This window comes from Acomys russatus, chromosome 22, assembly GCF_903995435.1.
Source record: "Acomys russatus chromosome 22, mAcoRus1.1, whole genome shotgun sequence".
Lineage (NCBI taxonomy): Eukaryota > Metazoa > Chordata > Mammalia > Rodentia > Muridae > Acomys > Acomys russatus.
Window position 1 is genome coordinate 34,136,488 of NC_067158.1, and position 22,885 is coordinate 34,159,372.

The following is a 22,885-nucleotide window of genomic DNA, read 5'->3' on the forward strand; positions in this document are numbered from 1 at the left end:
GGCTTGGAGCTGGCCTCAGAACCTACTCAGTGCCAGCCTATGCGAATAGCCGCGCAGAACTCTGCGGGCTCCCAGACTCTGTTCCTTTCCCTTGCTCAAGTGAAAATGTTTGCTACACAGGGAGTCGGTAATTCGCGTTTTACCCTGGGAAAAACAAAGCAAAACAAACAAACACACACACACACACACACAAACGCCGTCCCGCGGCGGCAGGGATCAGTGACTGCACACCAGGCTCGCACGGGAGCACAGAGCAGGACCTTCCAGGATTCCTGCAGCCTTGCACTCTAGTCGCGGGACCTAGTCCTGGGACAGCGGCTCCTCACGTGACCCCAGGGGCTGGGAATGGGTGGGGCATGAGGAGGGGGCTCGTGCGACTAGGGCAGGAGGGGCGGTTGCCCAGGAACCGTCCGCAACGCCCGCGCGTGCTCGCCGCCGTGCGCGCGCGCTCGGCGGCGTTCGAGCCCCGGTATCCGCCTCTCCCACTTCAACGGGCTTTTTCTCCATTCTGCTCCAGACAAGGTCCCGGTGGGAGGGACGCGCTGCGCGCGCCCGCCGGCTCGCAGAGTCCACAACGCATGCTAATGAGGGTCGGGACCGGGCGAGGCCGGCGGCGGCGCGCTCGCGCGTGCCCGGGCGCGCGGCACGGGGCGGAGCGATTGTGAGGTTGCTGCTGACGCACGTTCCGGGGTTCTTAAGCGGCGAGGGCGGCGGCGGCCGTGGCAGCGGCGGAGGTGCCGGAGCCGGTTCCGGGAGGCGGCGGTGGCCTCCGTGAGGGGCGGCGGGGCCCAAGTCGGTGCCCCGGCTCAGTCACAGTGTCCCTTTCCCATTGACCCCCTCCTTCCACCACGGCCGCGCCGCCAAGGCTCCCGGGGCTTTCTAGGCGGGGCAGGGGACGGGGTGCGTCTCCTGCCGCGGCCGCCGGCCTGATAAATGCGGGACTTCGGGTTCGGGGTGCTGCACACTGCCCTGCTGCGCAGCGGCAGCCCCCGGTCCTCGCCCGGCGGCGGCGCCTACCGTCCCTTCGCCGCCGGGCCGCCCGCCACGCCCTTCGGCCCGCTGTCGCCGCCGCCGTTGCCTGTCACCGGCTTTTCCGAGGCCGCCTCCCCCTTCGCCATCCCCTCGGGCGGCGGCGCGGCCAGCTCAGCCGCAGCTTCCTCTTCCTCCCCGCTCTTGGCGCATCAGCAGGCCGTGCAGGATGAGCTGCTGCTCGGGCTGACACAGCAGCCGACGAGGCCGCTCTCGGGGGCGGCGGCCGCGGAGCAGTTCCCCAGCCACCACCCCGGCGGCGGCACGAACGCGGGTGTGACCCACCTCCTCCCCTCCCAGGACTTCAAACCGAGTCTGCACCACCCCTCCTCCTCCTCCGCCTCCTCCTGCTGCTGCTGCCGCACCTCCTCCCCGCAGGACTTCAGTAAGCGGCAGCAGCAGCAGCTGAGCAGCCAGAAGAGGAAAGAGTTGAGCCCGCCACACCGTCCCCACCCTCCGGACACGAAGCAGCCGCCGCCGCCGCTCCACTGCCCCGGCCGCTTCAGCCCGCCGTCACCAACGCCGCCGCCGCCGCCGCCGCCCGGGCCGCTCCTGCAGTCGGCGCCGCTCGCCCAGCGCCCGCAGCCGTTCAGCCTCCCGCACACGCAGCACCTCCCGCCGCAGGACTTCGCCCCGCGGCAGCGCCCGGCCGATCTGCCCCCGCTCCCGCAGCTCCCGCCCTCGCCGCCCGCAGCCCCGCGGCGCCGCCACGGAGGCGCGGGAAGCCCTCGCCAGACCCCGGCCGCAGGCGAGGGCAGCGCCGCCGAGCCCCCCAATGCGGGGTTGCCCCCCTCGACGCCGCCGGTGAACCCCGCACCGGGCTCCATGGAGTCGCCCAACCACCCTCTGCTCAACAGCCCCAGCACCCTCCTGCCCGGCGCGGCGCTGGGCACCAGCGCCTTCAGCAGCCTGCAGAGCCCGGACCTGCCGCACCCGGGAGGCGGCGGGGGCGGGGGACCCCCCGGAGGCGGAGGGGGAGGCGGCTCCGCGTCTCCGCCACCGCTGCCTGGCTTCGGCACCCCCTGGTCCGTGCAGACCGCGTCGCCGCCGCCACCCCAGCCTCCGACGGCGCCTCAGCAGCAGCCACCCCAGCAGCCGCCGCAGCCGCCCCAGCAGCCGCCGCAGTCACAGCCCCCGGGCTCCTCAGCCGCCACCCCGGGCGGCGGCGGCGGCGGCGGCGCGGGCGGCTCTCTGAGCGCCATGCCGCCGCCCAGCCCGGACTCGGAGAACGGCTTCTACCCCGGGCTGCCGTCGTCCATGAACCCGGCCTTCTTCCCGAGCTTCTCGCCCGTGTCGCCGCACGGCTGCGCGGGGCTCAGCGTCCCGGCCGGCGGCGGCGGTGGTGGCGGCGGCGGCTTCGGTGGCCCGTTCTCCGCGCCCGCGGTGCCCGCGCCGCCCGCCATGAATTTACCTCAACAGCAGCCGCCGCCGGCAGCGCCGCAGCAGCCGCAGAGCCGGAGGTCGCCCGTCAGCCCGCAGCTGCAGCAGCAGCACCAGGCGGCCGCAGCCGCCTTCCTGCAGCAGAGGAACTCGTACAACCACCACCAGGTAAGGCGGACGCCAGTGAGGACGGGAGCCGGCCGTCCCTTCTAGCGCCCTGCGCCTCTGCCCCGGAGCACGGCGGCGGACCCGGGGCCGGGACAGCGCGTTCGGGCGGGCGGGCGGAGAGTGACGGGCTGGGGCCGGTCCATCCCCGGTGTTCCCCGAGGGGACCAGAGCCTGGGCTGTTCCCTTCTGGAGTTAGTTATGTGCTTGGCTGGGGAAGCAGAGGTGGCACCTGCAGCCGCACCCTCGGGCTGTCACAGGCCGGGAGGAACTGTCAGGCGGGGTGCTCGGCGCGCGGTCCTGGGACTCTGAGTATCTGGTGTATTTGGTGTTTGGTCACATCTTGTGGATTTGAAGGCCAAGGCACTCTCGAATCTAGGGCTAATGTGTTTCCTCCTAGACTTCTCCACATGGGTGTGTACCGAGATCGGGGATATGTGGTTTTATGAAATGACACCAGTCTCTTGGCTAGTCTGTGCCCTTTCTGACTCAGGATGCTTTTTGTTACTGCCTGCCCCCTCCACCCCCGCCCAGTAGATTTTGGGTGGCCGCTGAGTTTGTTGATGTTGAGAGTTTTGTTGTTGTTTAATCAAGTTAGCATTCATTCGAAATCCAGTGTCAAGATGAAAGGAACCAAAATTTGACCTTAACCGGTACTTTGATCAACTTTTCTGTTGACCAAAGTTTTCAGGAATGAATGCAGTTTAAATTAACCAAAGTAACAACTAGCAGTTTATCACAATTAACCCAAGTAAAAGTTAACCGTTTCATTGGATTGCTGTTTCCTCCCTAAGGATGGGGAATGTGATGTGTAAGGATGGAAAACACCGACTTTTGAAGCAATACACCATTTCCCCTGGTTTATATGATCTTGAGCAACTGTCTTTTCTGTGTCAGGCTCTTCATTTTTTAAACTGGAAGTTTGCCATGGAATTTTGTAGGAAATTTTAAATTCCCAAAGTCAAAATAGAACGTTAGCAGGACATAATGCCGTGATTCATATTTACCTGCAACATGCTCCAATAAACAAAGAGAAGTAGGTCTTACCTAGGAGTGTAAGAGGTCACAGGGCTTTCATATGGAATTTTAGGTCACTGGAAAAGAACTTTGAACTGTGAGTCATTTAGTAGGCAAAATAAGGCCCTAGTGCATGGGATAATTGTGCCGTGGCTCCCTTACTGTGCTTTTCAACTATGTGAAGGGAGGAGGCTGTGTATTTGCATGGCTATATTAGCGTTTGAAACCCTGTAGAAGCAGAATCCATAGGTACTGGATATTAAATTTAAAATTTTTTCATATAAGAAACATCTTGAGTTTTAGGATTACCATATTTATTGAGATTTATAAAAAACATGGTCTATATTTTCGCTGTCTAGATCTTAGCAGACAAATGATTAGTTTTAGCTTATTGACGGTAAAAATACTAGGAATTTACAGTTCCTTTAAAAAAAAGTATTATATTGTGAATTTTCCATTTCTGGATGACTTTTCTTGCCATTGGCTCTAGATTGGAATATAATTTGCTTTTGAATGTCAGTGAACTTAACAAACTTGCATTTAGATTACTAAAAATAAGCAAAGCCGGTGGTTGTTTATTATATATCTCAGTGGATCCACCTATGGGTAGCATCAGATAATTACTTAACAGTTCAAGGATAGTTAACTGGAAAAGACTACTGAAAGAAAACTGGAATTAAATACCTTAAAAGTTGAATTAAATTTTCAGGAAAGTGACGTTTTTCCTATACTGACTTGTCCTTAAAGGCATCTTCAATTCATGCTGACTGTTACCACTGTTTTTTCAAAATAGCCCAAGCTGTTTGGGAGGCCAAACAAAAAATTTGCTCCCACAGCTGAGATCATTAAGACTATTCAACTAATACTAATTTAACTAGTAGAATATTGGTTGCTTTAAGGATCTTTGCAGCTAACTTCAGCTATAAAGTGTATTTTAGTAGCTGTCATGAGACAATACTGTTATGGTAGGAGGATGAAAACTCTCCTAACACTCAGGCAAACAGGATCTGAAATAGCAAGACCCCAAGACTCCCTTTTGTTGCCGCTTAAGACATACTCGTGTGTCTGTGTGTGTGTGTGTGTGTGTGTGTGTGTGTGCTAAAATTTGAATTATATTCTCTCTAAAGCCTATAATTTAAGTTTAAATTAAATTTCCTCAGCCTCTTCTGAAACAATCTCCTTGGAGCAACCATCAGAGCAGTGGCTGGGGCACTGCGAGCATGTCGTGGGGAGCAGTGCATGGCAGAGATCATCGCAGAAGTGGGAACATGGGGATTCCAGGGACTATGAATCAGATATCTCCACTGAAGAAACCATTTTCTGGTAATGTTATAGCACCACCGAAATTTACTCGCTCTACTCCATCACTGACTCCAAAATCTTGGATTGAAGATAATGTGTTCAGGACAGACAACAATAGTAACACACTCTTACCCTTACAGGTAAGAATGGCATGTAAATGTCCTTTATTTCCAATGTGTATCTTTCAAAATAAGAAGTGGGGTGGTGGGGGCATCAGTAACAGTATAGGATGGTTAATGACAATTAAATTTCTAATTTTTAAATATATCATTTAATTATTAAAGAGTAAAACACAGAAAAAATAAGAGATGTAAGAATTTCTCTGTAAACACACAATACATGGAGATAAGCTTCCAAACTTTTTAAAACTATGTTTTTTTTTCCATACATATTGAAGCCTTTAAGTGGCAGTTCCTTAAAAAATACCTGCATTTTTTATTTATAAATAGATAACCAACACTTGTCTTTCTGATAATATAGCTAATGTAAAAAAAATTATGTAACTGCAGGTGAGCATAGGTTTTTTCCTGTGGTCAGATGTTTATATATTAGAATGTTCTTAATACAGCTGTGATTGTGGCACAATAATATTAAGACTCTGAATCTAATTCAAATTACCTCCTGGTTCAGTGGCTATAAGTAAATACTTATATATGTGATTTCCCATTAAAAAATGGCCTAATATTAATGACGTTCATTTTTTTCAGGCCTGTTAATCATTTTGTGATTCTTGCAAATGCGGTTCAGTTTTCCTCAGAACCTTTAGAGGATGATGAATCAAAACTTTAAGATAGAAAGAACTTTGATTGTTTTTTGTTTCTTTTTTTTTTTTTTTTTCTTGGCTGGGATGGGGAAGAGAACTGCTCATTTCTGATGCAAACTTCTATGCTATTGAAGGTGAGATCTAGTTTGCAGTTGCCAGCTTGGGGCTCAGATTCACTCCAAGATAGTTGGTGCACTGCAGCCGGAACATCCAGAATAGACCAGGTAGGCTGCACAGTGTGTGTTTCTCAGGATCGTGGCTAGGAGTTCAGTATTTAAGTTATGAATGGGAGTGATCATTTGCTTTTCAATTATGCCATTTAAGCATATGTCAGAAATTATTAAAGCAATTTAGTTGTTAAACATCACTTGATTTAACATTTTCAATACATTTATTTTCAAATTTAAAAGATTTATAGTCATATTTTAAAATCAAACAAATTTGTTTTGATTACAATATATTATGTATTCAAGAGCACCTGACTTTAAACATCAGTCAAACTAAAGAGATACTGTCTTTCAGATTTATCTGCAATTAAAGTACAGTCTCGTTGTTTATTTAACAGTTTTACATTTCATGTTTAAGAAATCTTTCTGTAAATATTTATCAAGAAGTCTGATGTGTTTGTTTTGAGATATTTCTCTGAGTAGCTCCTGTCTTAATTTAATTTTTTTACCTTTATTTTTAAAACTTTATGGTATAGTATTTTTTAATTCTACATTTTATGAGTGCTTATATCCTACAAATTGTTTTCAATATCGTTGTGATTTAAAAATGCTATGTATCTTTCTTGCAGACTGAATTTAAATATACATACTCTACCAGGGGATGAGGATTATTATAAGGACATAAAAAACTCAGTCCTCATGTATGAGGAGCTTGCGCTATAGATCCCAAGTTTGGTCTTCATTTTAAGATTTTGTTAGTTAAGTGAGTGGAGCTGTGTGATTCATATATAGCTAAGGGTCATCCTCGAGTCATTGATTAATATGAACTGATTTCTCAAAGGCTGTCTAAGCAGAATAATAACAAAACATTTTACAAATAGCATTCTTATCTGGAGGACTAGCACTAATTCGAGTAATCAGTCATTAGCTGTTGTTTTAGACAAGCCCTGCCTACTTATCAACGTTGTCCTGCCAGCCTCTCACCATAAGAACACTAGCTATCTTGCGGGTTTTCAGCCTGTTATCTTGCTAATGTAAACTTGCCACTCACCAGCTTCTATTCACGTTTTCACTCAGTCCCAGTTCACTTGTATTATGGTAGCACTGTCACAGTCTCCAGATTGAGCTCATGATTGATTTAAAGAAGTTAGGTTGGAAGAGAAAGATGATTGCAATTATATTGAAGGTGGAAAGGGAAACATTTTCAGAGAGGAAAGGACATACTTATTTCACGTGTAAGTACAAAAGTAGTGGGCTCTCTATGTGACACAAGCAGCCTTGTATGATTTGAGCTCTAGCCACTAGAGTAGATAGAGGTGATTGTGGAAGGGGTGTTTTCAGGCTCAGTTCCAGGACTGAGAAGAGCGCAAGGCTCTAGCTTAGACTTCCAAGCCACTGTACCATTGATTGTTTTATAATTTAGGATTTTAGGTAGACTATTTTTTTTCATTTTGTCACTTAAAGATATACTTTATGGGTGCTGAGCAATTAGAATTTGTACAGAAGTGGGAGGTCCTGATGATATCAGTGGTGGATAAAAATAGTGATGGAAATCGAACTGAACTGGAAGGCAAGACAATCCAGAACCTGAATCATCATCTTCCACGCACTCTTGACCACAGCTTATGGACATCATCTCTAGGTCAGAGTCTCATCTGTAAAGGAAGACCTTCAGTTGTGCCGTGTAAAGCCAGGCCAGCGTTTACGTCGTCTCTGCTCTGTTTGACCATTTCTTTTCCTCCATGGTCTCCCAGTCATCCTGACCCCGAGCCTACATTTAAAAAAAAAAAAAAAAATATATATATATATATATATATAAAATGAACTTAGGATCTGTGGGGGAGGGGAGGCTAAACCTCTATAATTTAATACAATATAAGTATATATAGCCTCATTATCGCCTTCTTTAAGTACTCAGATGGTTATTATACACTCTTTTTTGTCTCCAGCTTTCCATAAAAGTTAGTGGTATTTGATATTCTTTTTTAAAATTATAATTTATTCAGATTACATCCCGATTGCTATCCCCTCACTTGTATCTTCCTGTTCCCACCCTCCCTCCCTCTTATTCCCTATTCCTCTTCCCTAGACCTCTGACAGAAGGGGGCCTCCTCCCCCACCGTATGACCACAGCCTATTAGATCCAATGAGACCTATCCAATATTCTTAAAACTATAACTAGTACTGATAGCATAAATGTAGAGTAATTCCTCAGTATTCAGAAAAAATTAAAATGTTTAGAATGCTTAATCATTTAATATTGAGTTTTTTTATTTTGTGATCATATAGATTTTAATATTAGTAACAAGTTAACAAGTACATTACTTCAGGCCATTTAACTTATTTCTCTTAGTCTGAAATGAATCAAGTCTACAATAATAAATTACAGACCTAACATCGTAACTCAGGGAACATCAGCCATGACCTACAACAAGATCTGAACACATAATTGAATTTAGTAAATGAAAAAAAAAATATTTTCATAGGTTTATTTCATTTGTTTCAAGTAAAAAAAAAAAATTGGGTTGATATTTCTTATTTTCAATATTTTTATGGAAAAGCTTCAAATTTAAAACATTTTAAAAGCACATGTAAAATCTGCACATTCGTGACAGTAGAAATTAAATCAGTGTGTGTGTGCATGGAGATAAGGATGAGGAGATGTCCTTCTCCTGCATTGCTGTCCATCTCCTTTGAGACAAGGTCTTTCCCTGGCCTGGAGCTCACCAATTAGGCAAGGCCTACTGGCCAGTGAGACCCAGGGACCTGCATGCCTCCACCTCCGCAGCTCCACAGCCCAGGGTAACAAGAACCCCCCAGTAGCATGCCCTGTTTTGCTGTATTCACACGGGCTTTGGGGCTCAAACTTCATGCTTGTGAGGCAAGCATTTGACCAGCTGAGCCACCTGCCCAGCCCCTTTGTTAAATATTTCCACTAATTTCTCTTGAGCTACTTTTTCTCTTTTGTTTTTCTCTTTCGCTTTTCAGAATAGGCTCTTACTTTATAGCCCAGGCTGATCTCGACTTTGGGATGTCCCTGCCTCTGTCCCCTGAGCACTGGAAATATGTTAGGTGTGGCCAAACGCATTACTTTGAAAATGCTTTTAGCATTTAGTAAGTAATCATGCTCAGAACTGTTATTTATCAATTTCCTCAAAATAGAATTTTTAATGAGATTTAAAAAAAATCACAACCTGTTTTTTTGTGAATACTTAAGATGTTTTAAAGCAAAGTATATTTCCTTTTAACTAAGGTTGTTTATTGCTTACTTTTTATATGTGTCACTTCTGCAGTAGACCCCGAGAAACCTATCAATATATGTTGGTCTGCTACCTGCTGGACAGTTTTCAATATTCCCAGTGCTGCATATTTGCTGTATATCATGGAAACCACCTTGAATTAATTGGAGATACTTTCTTCCAATCAAACAGTCAAACTTATAGAAAGTAGTAAATCACGTTTTGGAGATAATGTTTTTTTGTTTTCTGTTTTTTTTTAAATTTTTAAATATTTTACATATACATTTATATTACACATATATGCAATAAACTACTTATAGCAAGAAGAACCATGAAACAATTAGGAATTATATAAAGGTTACATTCTTAGGGATTTTTTTTTTTTTTTTTTTTTTTTTTTTTTTTTTTTTGCTATTTGCATTTGACAGCCTTGAAGAAAATATCTTTCCTATCTTGGTGTGGAGATACTGTTTTAAGAAAATATGTCACTGGACTCTTTCATGGGCTTCCCTAAGAAGCAGTGTGTGGTAGAAGAGCAAGGCCACAATGCTTTGATGCAGTAGCACTGCTTTAGGGAGCCTGGGCTTCAGGAATGTAGGGAACTTCAAATTCACTTATGGTTAACACTGAAGAAGAATGTTCTTTTGTAGCCATGTTTGAGCAGTGGGCACTTTCCCAGGGTATTTACTGTCTTTTTGTTTTATTGTATTTTATTACTTATTCCCTTTATACCTCAGCCACAGGCCCCTCCTCTCCTCTCCTCCTAGTCCCGTGCTCCCTCCCTGTTTCCCTGTCCTCCTCCCCTACTCCTCAGAGAAGGGGTGTTGATCCCCCTCCTCCATATCAAGTCCTGACAGAACTGAACACGTCCTCTCCCCCTGTGGCCTGGCCGGGTTAGCCCTGCCTGGGGAAAGTGATAGAAAGCAGGCAACAGAGTCCATGTCAGAGTCAGCCCCATTCCCTTACTGGAAGTCCCATATGAGGACCAAGCTAATCATCAGTTACATCTATGTCCAGGTGTGTGTGGAGGGTACTTACTGTCTTAGCCTTGGTTCTTTAACTGGTTTTGGAATACTATCTGCCTACCTTTTAATTCCCGTATGGGCTTGTGGCTAATGTGTCGGTAAAGAAAACTACTAACAAACAGTATGCTTTAAGAGGTGACTTTCTTTTTTCCTTGTTACTGTAGGACTTCATTGTCTTATTTCTGTAAAAACCCACTTAACTTATTGCCAGATCATTTTCGTAGTGTAGAATAGGTTGTATATGAACTTTTCCTCAAAGTTCGATTTTTCTGAGCTGTCTTAGTAATTTGCAAATAGCAATGTAATGATAAGTATAAGATGCATTGCCGTGACTTTCTGTACTTGTTAGTATGTGCAGACTATTGTGCTCATCTCTGTTTCTGTATCACCTCGTCTTCCTTACAGTGTTAAAGTGATGGCAATTTAGATGAGTAACTCTGTTCCTAGCATCCTTATTTTAGAAGAACACATTTGTGTTATAGTCTAATATAAATCACTAAATGTAATTTAAATTGTCTTGAAAAGATAGTTTTCAACTGTAACATGTATTTCATTCATCAGCTAGAACTTCATTTGGTAGCAAAGTTATTTTGGTATCTGATACTTGCCCCAGTTTAGTCAATTAGCAGATTCCATAGAGTGCTTTGAGATTTAGTCCTTTAAAATTACCATTTTAATAGTAGTCTTTACACTCACACAGCTCACCTTACACATTTTATAGAGATTTTATGGTAGAGATAAAGCAGTACTCATTTAACAGACATTTGAGAGGTAGATAGGTGTGCGATAGGAAGGACCCAAGCCTCAATTACTTTAGAAGTTTAGTGGGAGAATCCAGGAAGATAAACACATTCCTTGTGCACACTGCAGAGGAGAAACAGACAGGAGAAACGGAGACATTGGTAACCATGTAAGTCTTGCTTGCACAAAGGCCATCCTCTTCTCCTCTTCCATTTCATGTCATTTATTGTCACTATACGTTTGATCTTTGTTTCTGTGATTTTCAGTGGCCTGTAGCACCATTTTGTCTGACACGGTTATTTTCTAGAAGATGGAGCCAGGGTATAAAGAGGTTTTATGGCATAAAGGGTCACACAGCTTAATGCTGTTTATAATACGGTCTGGACGGTAGCTTTACTGTCATCTAAGAACTGCTGAGTCACACTCAGTAAAGGTGTACACCCGTGTGTTTTAACCCCCCTTTCACATAAGTCTGAAACATGTTGGAGTCTCAAGAGCACTGCTACGATTCACTGATTCTCTTTGTCTCCCTTTCCAAGTTTACTTATTCTAGTAAAGAGCATTAGAGATGGGCATGTTGTGTGCTTAGGGTCTTTAAAGTGAAGCTTAGTTAAGTTGGACTTCTTGTTGGTGGTTGGTGATAAATTTGGAACATGACCTCCTCTGTAGCATCCTTGCATCATTCAGCATAACTGCTCATCCTTCCTAATTCCTTGATAGCACCTTGTTTAGTCTACAGTGCTGATCCTGGCTCCCTAGCTTTAAAAAAGCATACAACCCTAATTAAACATCAAAGGGGAATAAATAAACAAACCTTGTGTTTCTCTTTAGCTTTCTAAAGTCCTAGTTCTGGATATCTTCTGGATAGTGGGTCTCTTAGGAAACTGATGAAAGCTATAAACCATTTTTAAAGAAAATAATAGAGATAAATCTACCTATGGGTGCATACAACCCTAGAGACTTCTAGTATAACTTGAAAATGTGCATCCAGGTTAACCAGTGCTTTCCCTATAGACTTACATTTATGAATCTTTTCTTGTTTTCTGTGCTGATCATTTTGAGAGTTTTGGCCTATTCTTTCCTCCACATGTACATGAATTTGTACACTCATCCATACAACAAAATTGATGGAGGTGTTGGCATTGAAATATTTTGGGGAAAGACCCTTCAGACTCTCTGGAAGGCGTGGACCATAGCTTGTTCGGCTAGTTTCCCACATATTTCATTGCATAGTCATTTAGTATGTGTTGATCAAAATTATGGTATAAATTTGTAGGCACTAAAGAACTGAGTGCCTTCCAGCAAGCAAGCAAGGGGATTGTGCTTTTAGCAAACAACGCTCCTGATGACACAGAAGGCAGACTCAGAATTGAAGAAGTGGGAAGTTGAGCTGAGAGTGAAAGTGAGATTTAAATGTAAATATGCTAGGCATTCATTTTTTTGTGTGACATTAGTATATAGTATTTGATTTGTGGTGTATAAAATATGCATTCATTATTTTGCAATTTGGAGTTTTAAGTATCTGATAGATGTTTAAAGTGTGGTGCAATTGTTAAATTCTTCTTCAAGATTCTTATTTTCCAAGTGCCAATATCTGTCTTCCCAGAAATATGAGGGAAAGCAGAAGCAACTGAAAATGTTGTCTGTGTGTAGTATTTGTAAAAATGACCAGAAAGATTATTTCACTGCACTCAGTTAATACTGCCAATGAAATCACATTTTTCTATATTTTAGAGGTGAATGTGCTAAATGTTGTCCCTCAATGAGAAACATTGTAGTTGACAAGACCCTTAAGTGTCAGTATTTTCTTGAGATACACGTTAAGTAATAATGTATTAATCAAGTGTCCTGTTTGATGTAAGAGACTAATTTAAATACTGTTTTTAACTTTTCTTTAAAATCACATAGATGTTATATCTTTTCTTCTTCTGTCTTCCAGGATCGAAGTAGAATGTATGATAGCTTGAACATGCACTCTCTGGAAAATTCCCTTATTGATATCATGAGAGCAGAGCACGATCCTCTCAAGGGTAGGTAGCATCTTATACCATTGATTTCATATCATATATTGGTTTGTCTGTCTGCATATGGAAATTAGCCCTTAAATAAAAACTACTTACTGATATGCAAAGAAATTTCATTAGCATTCTTAATTCGTATGTGCATTTTTCTGTCTCTTGTTGTCCCTTTATATTAGTGGTGAACATCTTGCAAGTGCATCACCCTGAGGGAAGATCAATATTAGTTGACTAATGTATATAACACATTATCCAAATCTTAGCTACTTAAAGCAACAGTAAATACCACCACACACAGTGTTGATGTTTTTAGCTAGAGTTTAGATTACTGTGATAAAATATTACAACCAAGAGCAACTTGCGAAGGAAAGGGTTTTTTTTCATCTTAGGATTTGTCATCTATCACGACAGAAGTCAGGACAGGAACCTGGAGGCAGGAACAAGAGCAGTGACCTTGGAGTAATGCTCCTAGTCTTTCTTGACAAGGCTTCTGGAAGATGCTAAAGATAATGGTCATTGCCACACTACTTGTTATCTGTTTTTCTAGCCCAGGCAAGTGACAAAGTAGAACAGCTTCTAGAGAGAGGACCAGAAAGGAAATGAAACCATAGAATGATACTAAGAATAATGATTTTTAGAATTACAAGGAATTCGTACTTTTTGTTAGAAAAATTATCTTCATCTCTGAAAAAAAGAAAGGAAAATATACTCCTCTGTGACTTTCATGGATCACTATGTTGGCCAATTTCTATTTCTAATTGGCATATTTTATTTCTCACATGTGTTATGCTACCTCTACTGCCATGTGTAACTACGAACACTACTTGAGCACTCCTACTTGAGATTTCTTCTTTTACTTGCTGCTTTCCACATTTTCCTGCTTTATCAAACAATTTATTTTCTTTGTCCACATATAATGATGGTTGTACTTTTCTGGAAGTAAGGATGCTAGGCCTCTGAATTGTCTGTCTAAGCAAAGTGAGAGCAAATCGAGTTAGCCAGTCAGGTTAACCAGTGCACTTGCTATTTCCTTATCTTTCCTTTCCTCATCTTCAGGGCAGTACTTGTCTTCTCTTGTTGTTTTATCTCAGATCATTTCTCCTGTTTAATATACAGACAAACTGCAAATGTGTTTCTCACAGGACCAAGGTAAAGCTTATTTTAGCTTCTTAAAATGTCTCCTGAAACCATTTTTTGCTTTGGCTTTGTCATGAGATCTACCAATAGGCAGGAGATGGAAAGTGCACATTTTAAAATGAGCTGCTGGTTCTCTTTCTGTCGTAACAAAAGATTGTATTACGTGTCTATTGCTGCAAAACAAATAACTCAGAATTTAGCTTAAAACATTAACAACAATCATTTATCTTACATAATTTCTAAAGGTTAGAATGGGGGAGCAACTTGAGGAGTCAAGAAGTTGGCTGACCCTGCAGTCAGAAGCCTCAGTTAGGCTGAAATTTTCTTTTCCATATGGTTGGAAAGTTAGTGGAAAGCTATTGAAAATAAACCTCAGTTCCTTGCCATATGGACCTCTCCACAGGTCTGCTTTAGCCTTCTCACTGCACAGTTGCTGGTACTACCTCAGCTTACCCCTGTTGCCCAGAGTGAGTACCATAAATCAGTGTAAATGTTTCAGTGTCCTAGAGCCTAGCGTCAGATGTGTTGCGCCATCCTTTCTATAATATCCTAACAAGTGAGCAAACATGGCTCCGATATGGAAATATGAAGAGGCGGGGACTAGTAGGCACAATTCTAGGAGTGGAAGTCATGAGGGATCAAAGGCAAATCTGTAAATTCTCATTCACTTCCACTCATAAGTTTAAGGGAAAAGATTAACTAGTCAAAGTGATTATCAACAGGGAGGAAGCAATTGAGTAGATGTATAGAATGTGGAAAAAGCAAAAGATTACTAACCTGGCTAAGAACTAAGTGACTGCACTCACAAGAGCAACCTCTCATCCCACTTTGATCCAAAATTCTTTGCTCTTAAGTACTCATTTTTCCAGCACACGCCTCCACCTTTAAAGATGGAAGTTTCTATGGTCTAGTATAGTGCATGGAAAGCTCTCGTCTTGTTGGAGACATACAGAAAGCAAATGGTGGCAGCCAAAGATGGAACTTACATGCCAACTTTGTACCTTTTGCCAACTGTGCCCTGAGAGCATACACACTGTGAGGAAAGCATGTGGGAATTATAGCCTGCTGGGGAAGGAGACGGACCTTATACCAAAACTACACATATACCTATAGATGTTGGAAATACCATGGAAGGAAAAAGTAAGATATTTAGGGAGATGATGAATGGAAAGTTATTCCTAATTTATATGTGGAGTAAAGGAAATTCTGATACAAAGCGGGAGTAGAACAATGCTAAAGAATAACTGAGAGGAAGCGTGCTTATGTGTAAAAGCATGCGTGAGATTGCAACTTTGGAAGAGCTGAAAGACTGGTCTTAGCTTGTTATGTGGGGCCACATGACACTTTTGGTCATCACCCGGCTCACTCAGCATTGTGATACATGTGCTGCCCTTTGCTGGGGAATCAGAAACACTAATGTGCTGTGAGTGCCTCTGAGCCAGCTGCGTTATCTGCCCTGGGTTCTCTCTGTTGACACCCTATTTCTAGTGACTGGCTCGAGTCTAGGCAAACTGTGCTCTCTTTCCAAAGGAAGAATAAACGTGAAATGTTAAGTGCCTAAAGAAAGTCATGCTTTGCCAAGTGCAGTTGCATAGTTTTACAAGTCTGTATTTGCATATCTACTTAAAATAGTCTGTGATCTTCTTATGTTTATGTGAGTCAGTCCATTCCCCTTTTAAACAAAAGAACAAGAGAGATCATTGTTAAGCCTTCCCTCCTCCTGCTCCCAACAATTTGTAAAGGGGGGGTGGGCAGGGGTGGGAAGAGAAGGTCATTCTGTGTAAGCATTTAAATACAGTGCTCTCCCTCAAACTGTAAGGACAAAAAATTGAATTTTAGCTCATAAAAAGACTTTAGGGAGAACAACAGTTTGTGTAACAGTTATTGAGAAGATCAGTCTCAGCTGGTCATAATGACTTTTCCAGTGTTTCCTGAATAGTGCAAGAGAATACAGAAACAAGGATTTAGAATGTGATTTTCATGCCAACAAATCTTTTGAAGTACATGCTTTTCAAAGGCTTTAAAAAACCCAAGTCTTTATTCCCTAGTATCAGTTTTATTACTCGCTGATAAACTCCTATGTTTACTACTCGGAAGCAAGAAGCCCTGCTGGCTTTCGGGAGCCTACCTGTGAGAGATAAGAACGTCTTAGCTGTCTGTGGAATACCAGGTTCTTGCTATCTTTCCGTTTTGCCCTCTGTTTCTCTCCCATCAACTTAATAAAAAGGATTAAAGTCCAGGCCACAAAAAGTCTTAAATGAATTTGAACCATCCTGTAGGAGAAATTATATTCTAGAACTTAGGAACTTCTGAGAAGACAGAGGCCCTCAAACTCATGTCGGGTCCACTCCCCACAATTGTATATTTTATGAAAAACACAGTTCTAGAAACTGGTACAGAGAATAAGGGCAAAAATAATGATGAAAAAATGGGAATTCTTAGTACATTTATTTATTAAAACAAAATAAATTGCAATATAAACACCTCAGTGACAAACACTTGAAACAGTTTGGTGGACTTAACCTACAAGGCTCTGACATGTTCCCTCTGACAGAGGAAGTCAACCTCAACACTGGCTGTGGTTTCTTTCAGGCACCTGTAATTCCTAGAGACAAAATTTTTACAGCTACCAAAAGGATATAGACAAAAATCAGGCGCATATATATATATGCAACAAAATAAAAACGAACAAAAAATGAAAACCCAAATCCCAAATATTGCAAAATATAAAACTTGATGCCTTAAGTAGAAAAATTTACATCTTTCTTCATATGTCACAATCAAAACACAGTTATAATAAAAATATTGTACAAAATTATCTTCAGACTGTGTATGTAAAACATAATGATTTCATATTTGGATTTTATTTCATATCAAAAGAATGCATTCGTCTTTTCCCCCTCACTTACTTATGTCCTGATTATGGTTTCCCCTTGCTCTTTGTCTTTCCATGTCCTCGCTACCTCTCCTCCCATCAAGGTCCACTTCCTTTCTATATCTTAAAATAAAACAAGAGGCTTCTAAGGGAATATAATATAATAAATGCAATGTAATATAATATAACATAATATAGTGTGATAAAATAAAAACTAAGACTTTGGAGTTGAACAAGACAAACAGAAGAAAAAAGAACCCAAGAGAAGATCCGAGACCCACTCATACGTACACTCAGTAACCCCACTGAAAACACTAAACTGGAAGCCATCATTGATCCACAGAAGCCGTGTCCTTGCCTTAATGGCACGAAGGCTTTGCCTTGCCAGGCCTGCTTTAAAGTACCTATTCCACTGATTTTTAATATAGGCATTCTGAAAATTCTTTCAATGTTAAACCCTCTAAACTCATGATCTGCCGGTTTAAAAATAAAACTACTGGTTTGATTTGTATTTTTTTTTTTATTGTGGTACTAGACTAGAGTACAGAGCTGTGTTGTCACTGTTTCACCACTGAGCTCTCGTGTCATGTGACTGCAGTTTTAGAACCCTCTTAGACAACAATTTTCAGAACTCTGCTAATATGCCTTTCAACTTTATTTGATCTTCTGTTATTTGAAGGTTTTTTTTTTTTTCATTCCTAATGTTGCCTATGATTTCTCTACATCCTTTTTTCTCCCCTCTTGTTTTAGTCTCATGCTGGACACATTCCTGAAATACTGAGACTGTTTATTATCCATACGTAGAAGTAAAATACAAAAAATGTGAACGTGAAGCTCTGTCTATGGTTAAATGTAACTAGTCGTAACTGAAATAAAGCCTGTGATACCAATAACATCTGTATTAGATCTTTCACTGTGGTCTAGGAAGCAGAGCTTGGTGTCTCCTAGTTCTTTTTTTATGGGATCTGTGAGTCTAGCTTTGTAGCCCTCTGTTTGGTGCTTTTGACAGTTAATAGGGCTCCACTGGAGCTCCTGCGTTCAGCCCACCTCTGCTTTGCCATCAGGGTCAGCCAGTTTCTTGGTGCTGCCTCTTAGCAGGCATTTGCTATTTCCAAATGGCATTCCCCACTCAGTGTGCACTGGGGCTGCGTTTTCAGTGACTTACGGCTTATGCAGTCAGTTTTTCTTCTAAAATACACAGCTTCCAAAAGCTTGTTGACATGGCTCTCCTGTGATCCATCCCGTTCATCTTTGCCCTGGTGAGAGAGTTCTCTGTCAACAGAGGTCATTTCAGGAGCTTCACAAAGCTAAAGACACAAATAAAAGTATTTCTTCCTCATGTTTAACTGGAATACTGTGTAGTCCCTGCTCAACTTGTCCTTCCTTAGTGAGGGAGCTTCCGCATCCCTACAGGGTGGATCATACTGTGTGAAAGAATTAGAGAATCAGATTCCTTTCAGAGTCATTTATTTCAACCTTAACAACTTCTATTTTTGTTTTTAAGTATCTTTTAAATGAGACTATGTCATGGGAACAGTAGCCAGGTGTCTATTTTTACTTTTGCCTCCATATGTATGAAAATGCCAAGCAAATAGAGGCACAACAACTATTGTTTGTATACATAAACAATTCCATTATAATTATGTTCTTCATAAATAGTTGCTTAGAACTTCCAGAACCATCAGATATGATATTTGTGCATGTACAATAGCATGTAAATTACAGCAAGGATTTTTAGATATTTATACTTTTTAAATGAAAGGCTCATAATGTTTGGTTTTGTGACTATAGATCTATATACAGATAGATGCAATTTGATGTATAAGTTGAAGATATTGTCAGTCAAAAATATGTTTACCACACCTAACCTACTAAACGTCAGCCAAGCCTACTTTACATGTGCACAGAGCACTTACCACAGTGTTCTAGAAAGTGTTAAGGGCTCAGGCACGTAGCTCAGAACCCATATTGTCCAGCGTTCCCAGAACATGAGTTCATCCCCACATGGCACAGAAATGATCCTTTGAATATCTCATGTTGAATATTTTACTGAAAGCAAACACTGAGATGGTGATATGGAAGATTTTCTACCATTGTAATTTATGGAGTGTCCTTATTACCAACCATAGTAGTTTATAATTGTCACTTGCAATATTTGCCCTCCCATTTCTTATTTTTTGGTAGCTGTCAGCATTATTTTCATTTTCACAAATCCTTTCTTAGGGGAAGATTGATAGCCACTAGCTCAAATTGATTTTAATATTTTTTCATGTAAGTTTTAATATAATAGCTATAATCCATTATCACACTAGATAATTGATGACTTATGCTTAGTGTTTTCTTTTTTCCTTAGTTATACTTTGCTTGAAACACTTATATCACGTGGTCCTTTGTGTGTGTTTGTATATTTTAAAGTATAAAATGATAATAAGACCAAGATGTAAAGCACAGTATGGCTAGATGAAAACATGATAGGATCTTGATTTAAGAGTGAGCAGTTGAGTCTAGAGGATGTTGGCTTTATAAGCTAGAAGTCGGGGTGTTTCTGTTGCTCTCTTGGAGTCCGGCCTTTGGCTCTAAGGGTATTGTTTTCACATTTTAATGATCTTCTTCCTAAGGCTTTAGGGAAGATGCATAAAGATTTGAGATGCAGGGTTAGAAATGACTGTCCTGCACACTGGAACTGATGATTAGAAATTGCAATTATTCAATGCTGATAATGACTACATTCATTCCAAGTGGATTTTTGGAACTTCATGTAAGGTCTTTAGACACAGAAGTAAAGGTGAAGTGTAGATTGGGAAAAAAAAAACATTGTATTAATAAACCAAACAGTGAAAGCAAGGCTTTATTGAAAGTACATAGTAAAGAATGCTGGTTGTCTTCAGGTAAGAAGTCATAGGTGTAGAGGTTTTTACACCTCTACACTCACCACACATCAAACACATTCTTTCCCTACAACCAGCATGTAACTGTTCGGCCATACTTTATGTTGGATCCCAGTGGCTTATTATTAATGATTACTGCCAAGTGTCAACTGTAAGTAGTAGACCTTGCTAGTTCCTGAGTTGGTGCTTTTAACCACTGTGCCTTTCTTTTTAATTGGTCTAATATTTCTTCTAACCTAGGTTGTTTATGACTATAATATGTGATGTCATTTTGTTTTCTCTTAAAGATGTTGACAGAACGCATAACATTAAACTTTAGCAATTGCTAAAGAGTCATTAACATTATCCATAGCAGAGGTGCCTGAAACTATTAAAAATAGCATCAAACTCTAAACATTGTAACTTCATGGTACTCTGGTTTGCTAGATGTCTACAAAGTAAAAAGTGGTGAATAGCAGAGGCAACATGGTCGCAGCAGACAAAGGGGTAATGCTTACCCTGGGCGGGAGAGGCTGGTGGTCTGTGGGGATCCACGGTACTGCTTAGAAGAGCATACAGCTTAAAATTTACAAACTGTTTCTTTCTGAAAATTTTCCCTTTAATATTTTCACATGTTGATTAATTAGTACTGAAAATACAGTGAGAAAACCATAGTAAGAATATTCCTGCTTTCATTAAAGAAAATTGCTTTAAAGATGGGGAGAAATTATCCTGGCAGAGATTAAGAAGCAACACTTTTAGACTCCGATATATTTTGTTATTCCTGTTAACTTTGTTTTGGTGTCAACATACAACACGCCTTTAGATAACTGCTCTTACTTAAGTTTGTATTTCATATCACAGAGTAAAATGATGTGTTTACACAACAAATATTTGAGAGCTTATTATATGCCTTTCTGTTGTAGATGCTAGAAATAGTCACAGAAATGAGAGCCCTACTCCTTTTGGATCTTTTCTTTAAAAAAGAACAGTCAGGGATAAGAAGAAGCTGTTAGAAGCTGTTAGTTTAAGCTGTGCTATCACGGTGCACGAGGAAGAAGGAAGCTGCTGTTGGGGACAGGACGGTGTGTGGTGCCAGCTAGCACTTAGGGCTCTGACTGTGCTGAGGGGTGCCGCCCTTGGCAGAAATCAGAAGTAGAAATACCCTGCAATGGCAGGACACCTGGCAAAAAGGCCAGCGTAGTCCCTGTAGAGGATGAGCTGCCAACTGCTTATTGTAATGGACTCTGATACTTTGTACAAGTAAGAGACAGCTTGTTTTCATTTGTGCTACTCCTTGGTCTAACCAGTTGCTCAATATACATTTAAATAACCAGCATGAGCTAAGGAATGCAAGCGTGCACATGCACGTATGTGTATGTGTGCATCATTATTTAAAATGGTAATAGGCTAATAAATATTAAAAGGTACTGTAAGTCCTCTAGTTTTTCATAGACACATAAAATTTTAAAATATGCACTTTAAAATATTTTAAAATTACTTAATATTGTAATTTTCACATTTATTTATTTCTGTGTGTGTATGTCCTCACACATGTGCCTGTGCCTGTGTGTGCCTGTGTGTGCATGTATGTGCAGTCACCCAGAGCTCAGTATACGTTTGGAAGTCAGAGAACAATCGTTGGTTCCCTCCTTCCATCATGACGGTCACGAGGGTCAACTTAGGTCTTCAGGCTTGGCAGCAAGTACCTTTACCCGTTAAGCCATCCCACCAGCCCCATGTTACTGCTAAAAGAGAAATGCCTAGAAAAGTGACACATACTCATTATTTATGGATGTATTAAAACCTTTGCGAACTGATCATTCCACAAGCTTGCTTACGATTATAAGTAATGACTTGCCTCAAGACATTATAAGCTTAGGTCCTGTGGGTTACCAGGAAACTCAGATAGTTTCAGCAAAACTGTGACTTCTCTTGTAGAGTGAACATGCAAAATGTGATGGATGAAGGAGAATGATTCCCATAGGCCCGTAGTTGTGAGTGATCCATCATCCATTGGTAGACTGGGACTATGAGGAGGTGGTATGGCACTGGGAGTGGGCTCTGGGATTTCAAAAGCCCACACCCCATGTGGTGCCTACTTATCTCTTCCTGTTCATCAGGATGTGTCTCTTAGCTACTCCTCCAGCACCGCTGCATTTGTTTCTCCATGTTCCTCACCATGATGGTAATGAACCTGGATGCATGCCCCCAGTTAAGTGCTGTTACAAGAAGTGCTCTGGTTGTGGTGGCTCTTCGAGTCTACAGAATGGTGACTAACACAGATGTCTACATTCCTTTTCACTCTTTCTGGAACTGCCTGTCTCTGCCTACTGGCCTAGGATCCCTGACTTTAGCCATCTATCTGCATCTCAGCAAGCAGAAGAAAAGGAAGTATCTTCCTTCTAAGGAATAGTTTGCAAAAATCGTACATCCCACGTTTATCTTTTATGCTCTGACTAGATCTTACACAGTGTGGCAAAAAACTGAGAAGTATTGTTTCTATGGCCTGGGCCTTTCTTTTCATAAAAGAAATTGGCATCCTGTTGTTGATAGGTAAGCATTAGTGTCCACTTGTGTGCCACCAGCCTTTTAGACTAGTAGCCAGGGATTAGTTGACAGCAGTGTGTTCTCATGTATTGTTTTGTATTGAAGTTTTCAGTGCTCTACAACCCTTTGTGCACGCCGTTTCCTATATCCTGTTATTAGTGGGAAGTCAGTATCAAGTCAGTCATTAAGAGAATCCAGCCACAGAGGCTCCCATCCTGTCAGTCATTCCTACCAATGACGACACCTCAGGCAATTGACTTAGTCCTTCTTGTAATGAAGTATCTTCATACTAAAATGGAAAGAAAACAGTGTCAAATTCAAGGGACTGTTAGCACAATTAAATAATTGGCAGTTGAGAACCTACAAAAGCCTCTTGTATATAGTAAGCCCACAGATGTTGGTCATATTTACTTTCAAATCTTACTTTCCTTGTGAAAGTAGTTTTATTATCATAAGTAAACCATAACTGTGAAGCTTAACTTGGCAAATGTATATTAACATTTTTTCTGTAGTGGAGGATAAATTATTAGATAATTTGAGTCCAAGTTTGCTCATTTAATTGTGAGGTGTTTCTATTACATTGTGGTGAGCTCTAATATTTTAGAACATA

General features: G+C 41.9%; 1 protein-coding gene across 6 annotated transcripts in view; it reads left to right on the forward strand.

Annotated features, from left to right (window-relative positions):
* The first annotated feature begins 718 nt into the window (after positions 1 to 718).
* Cpeb2 (cytoplasmic polyadenylation element binding protein 2) overlaps positions 719 to 22,885 on the forward strand; it is a 53,489-nt gene continuing 31,322 nt past the window's right edge. For 2 of the 6 annotated variants that reach the window (XM_051165080.1, XM_051165081.1), the window contains exons 1-4: positions 719 to 2,577; positions 4,752 to 5,033; positions 5,791 to 5,880; positions 12,768 to 12,858. In XM_051165080.1, coding sequence (XP_051021037.1) covers positions 934 to 2,577; positions 4,752 to 5,033; positions 5,791 to 5,880; positions 12,768 to 12,858 — 2,107 coding nt within the window. In that variant the 5' untranslated portion in view covers positions 719 to 933. Of the gene's footprint in view, positions 2,578 to 4,751; positions 5,043 to 5,790; positions 5,881 to 12,767; positions 12,859 to 22,885 lie in introns of all 6 variants that reach the window. The other 4 variants (XM_051165082.1, XM_051165085.1, XM_051165083.1 and 1 more) reach the window with 2 other exon arrangements.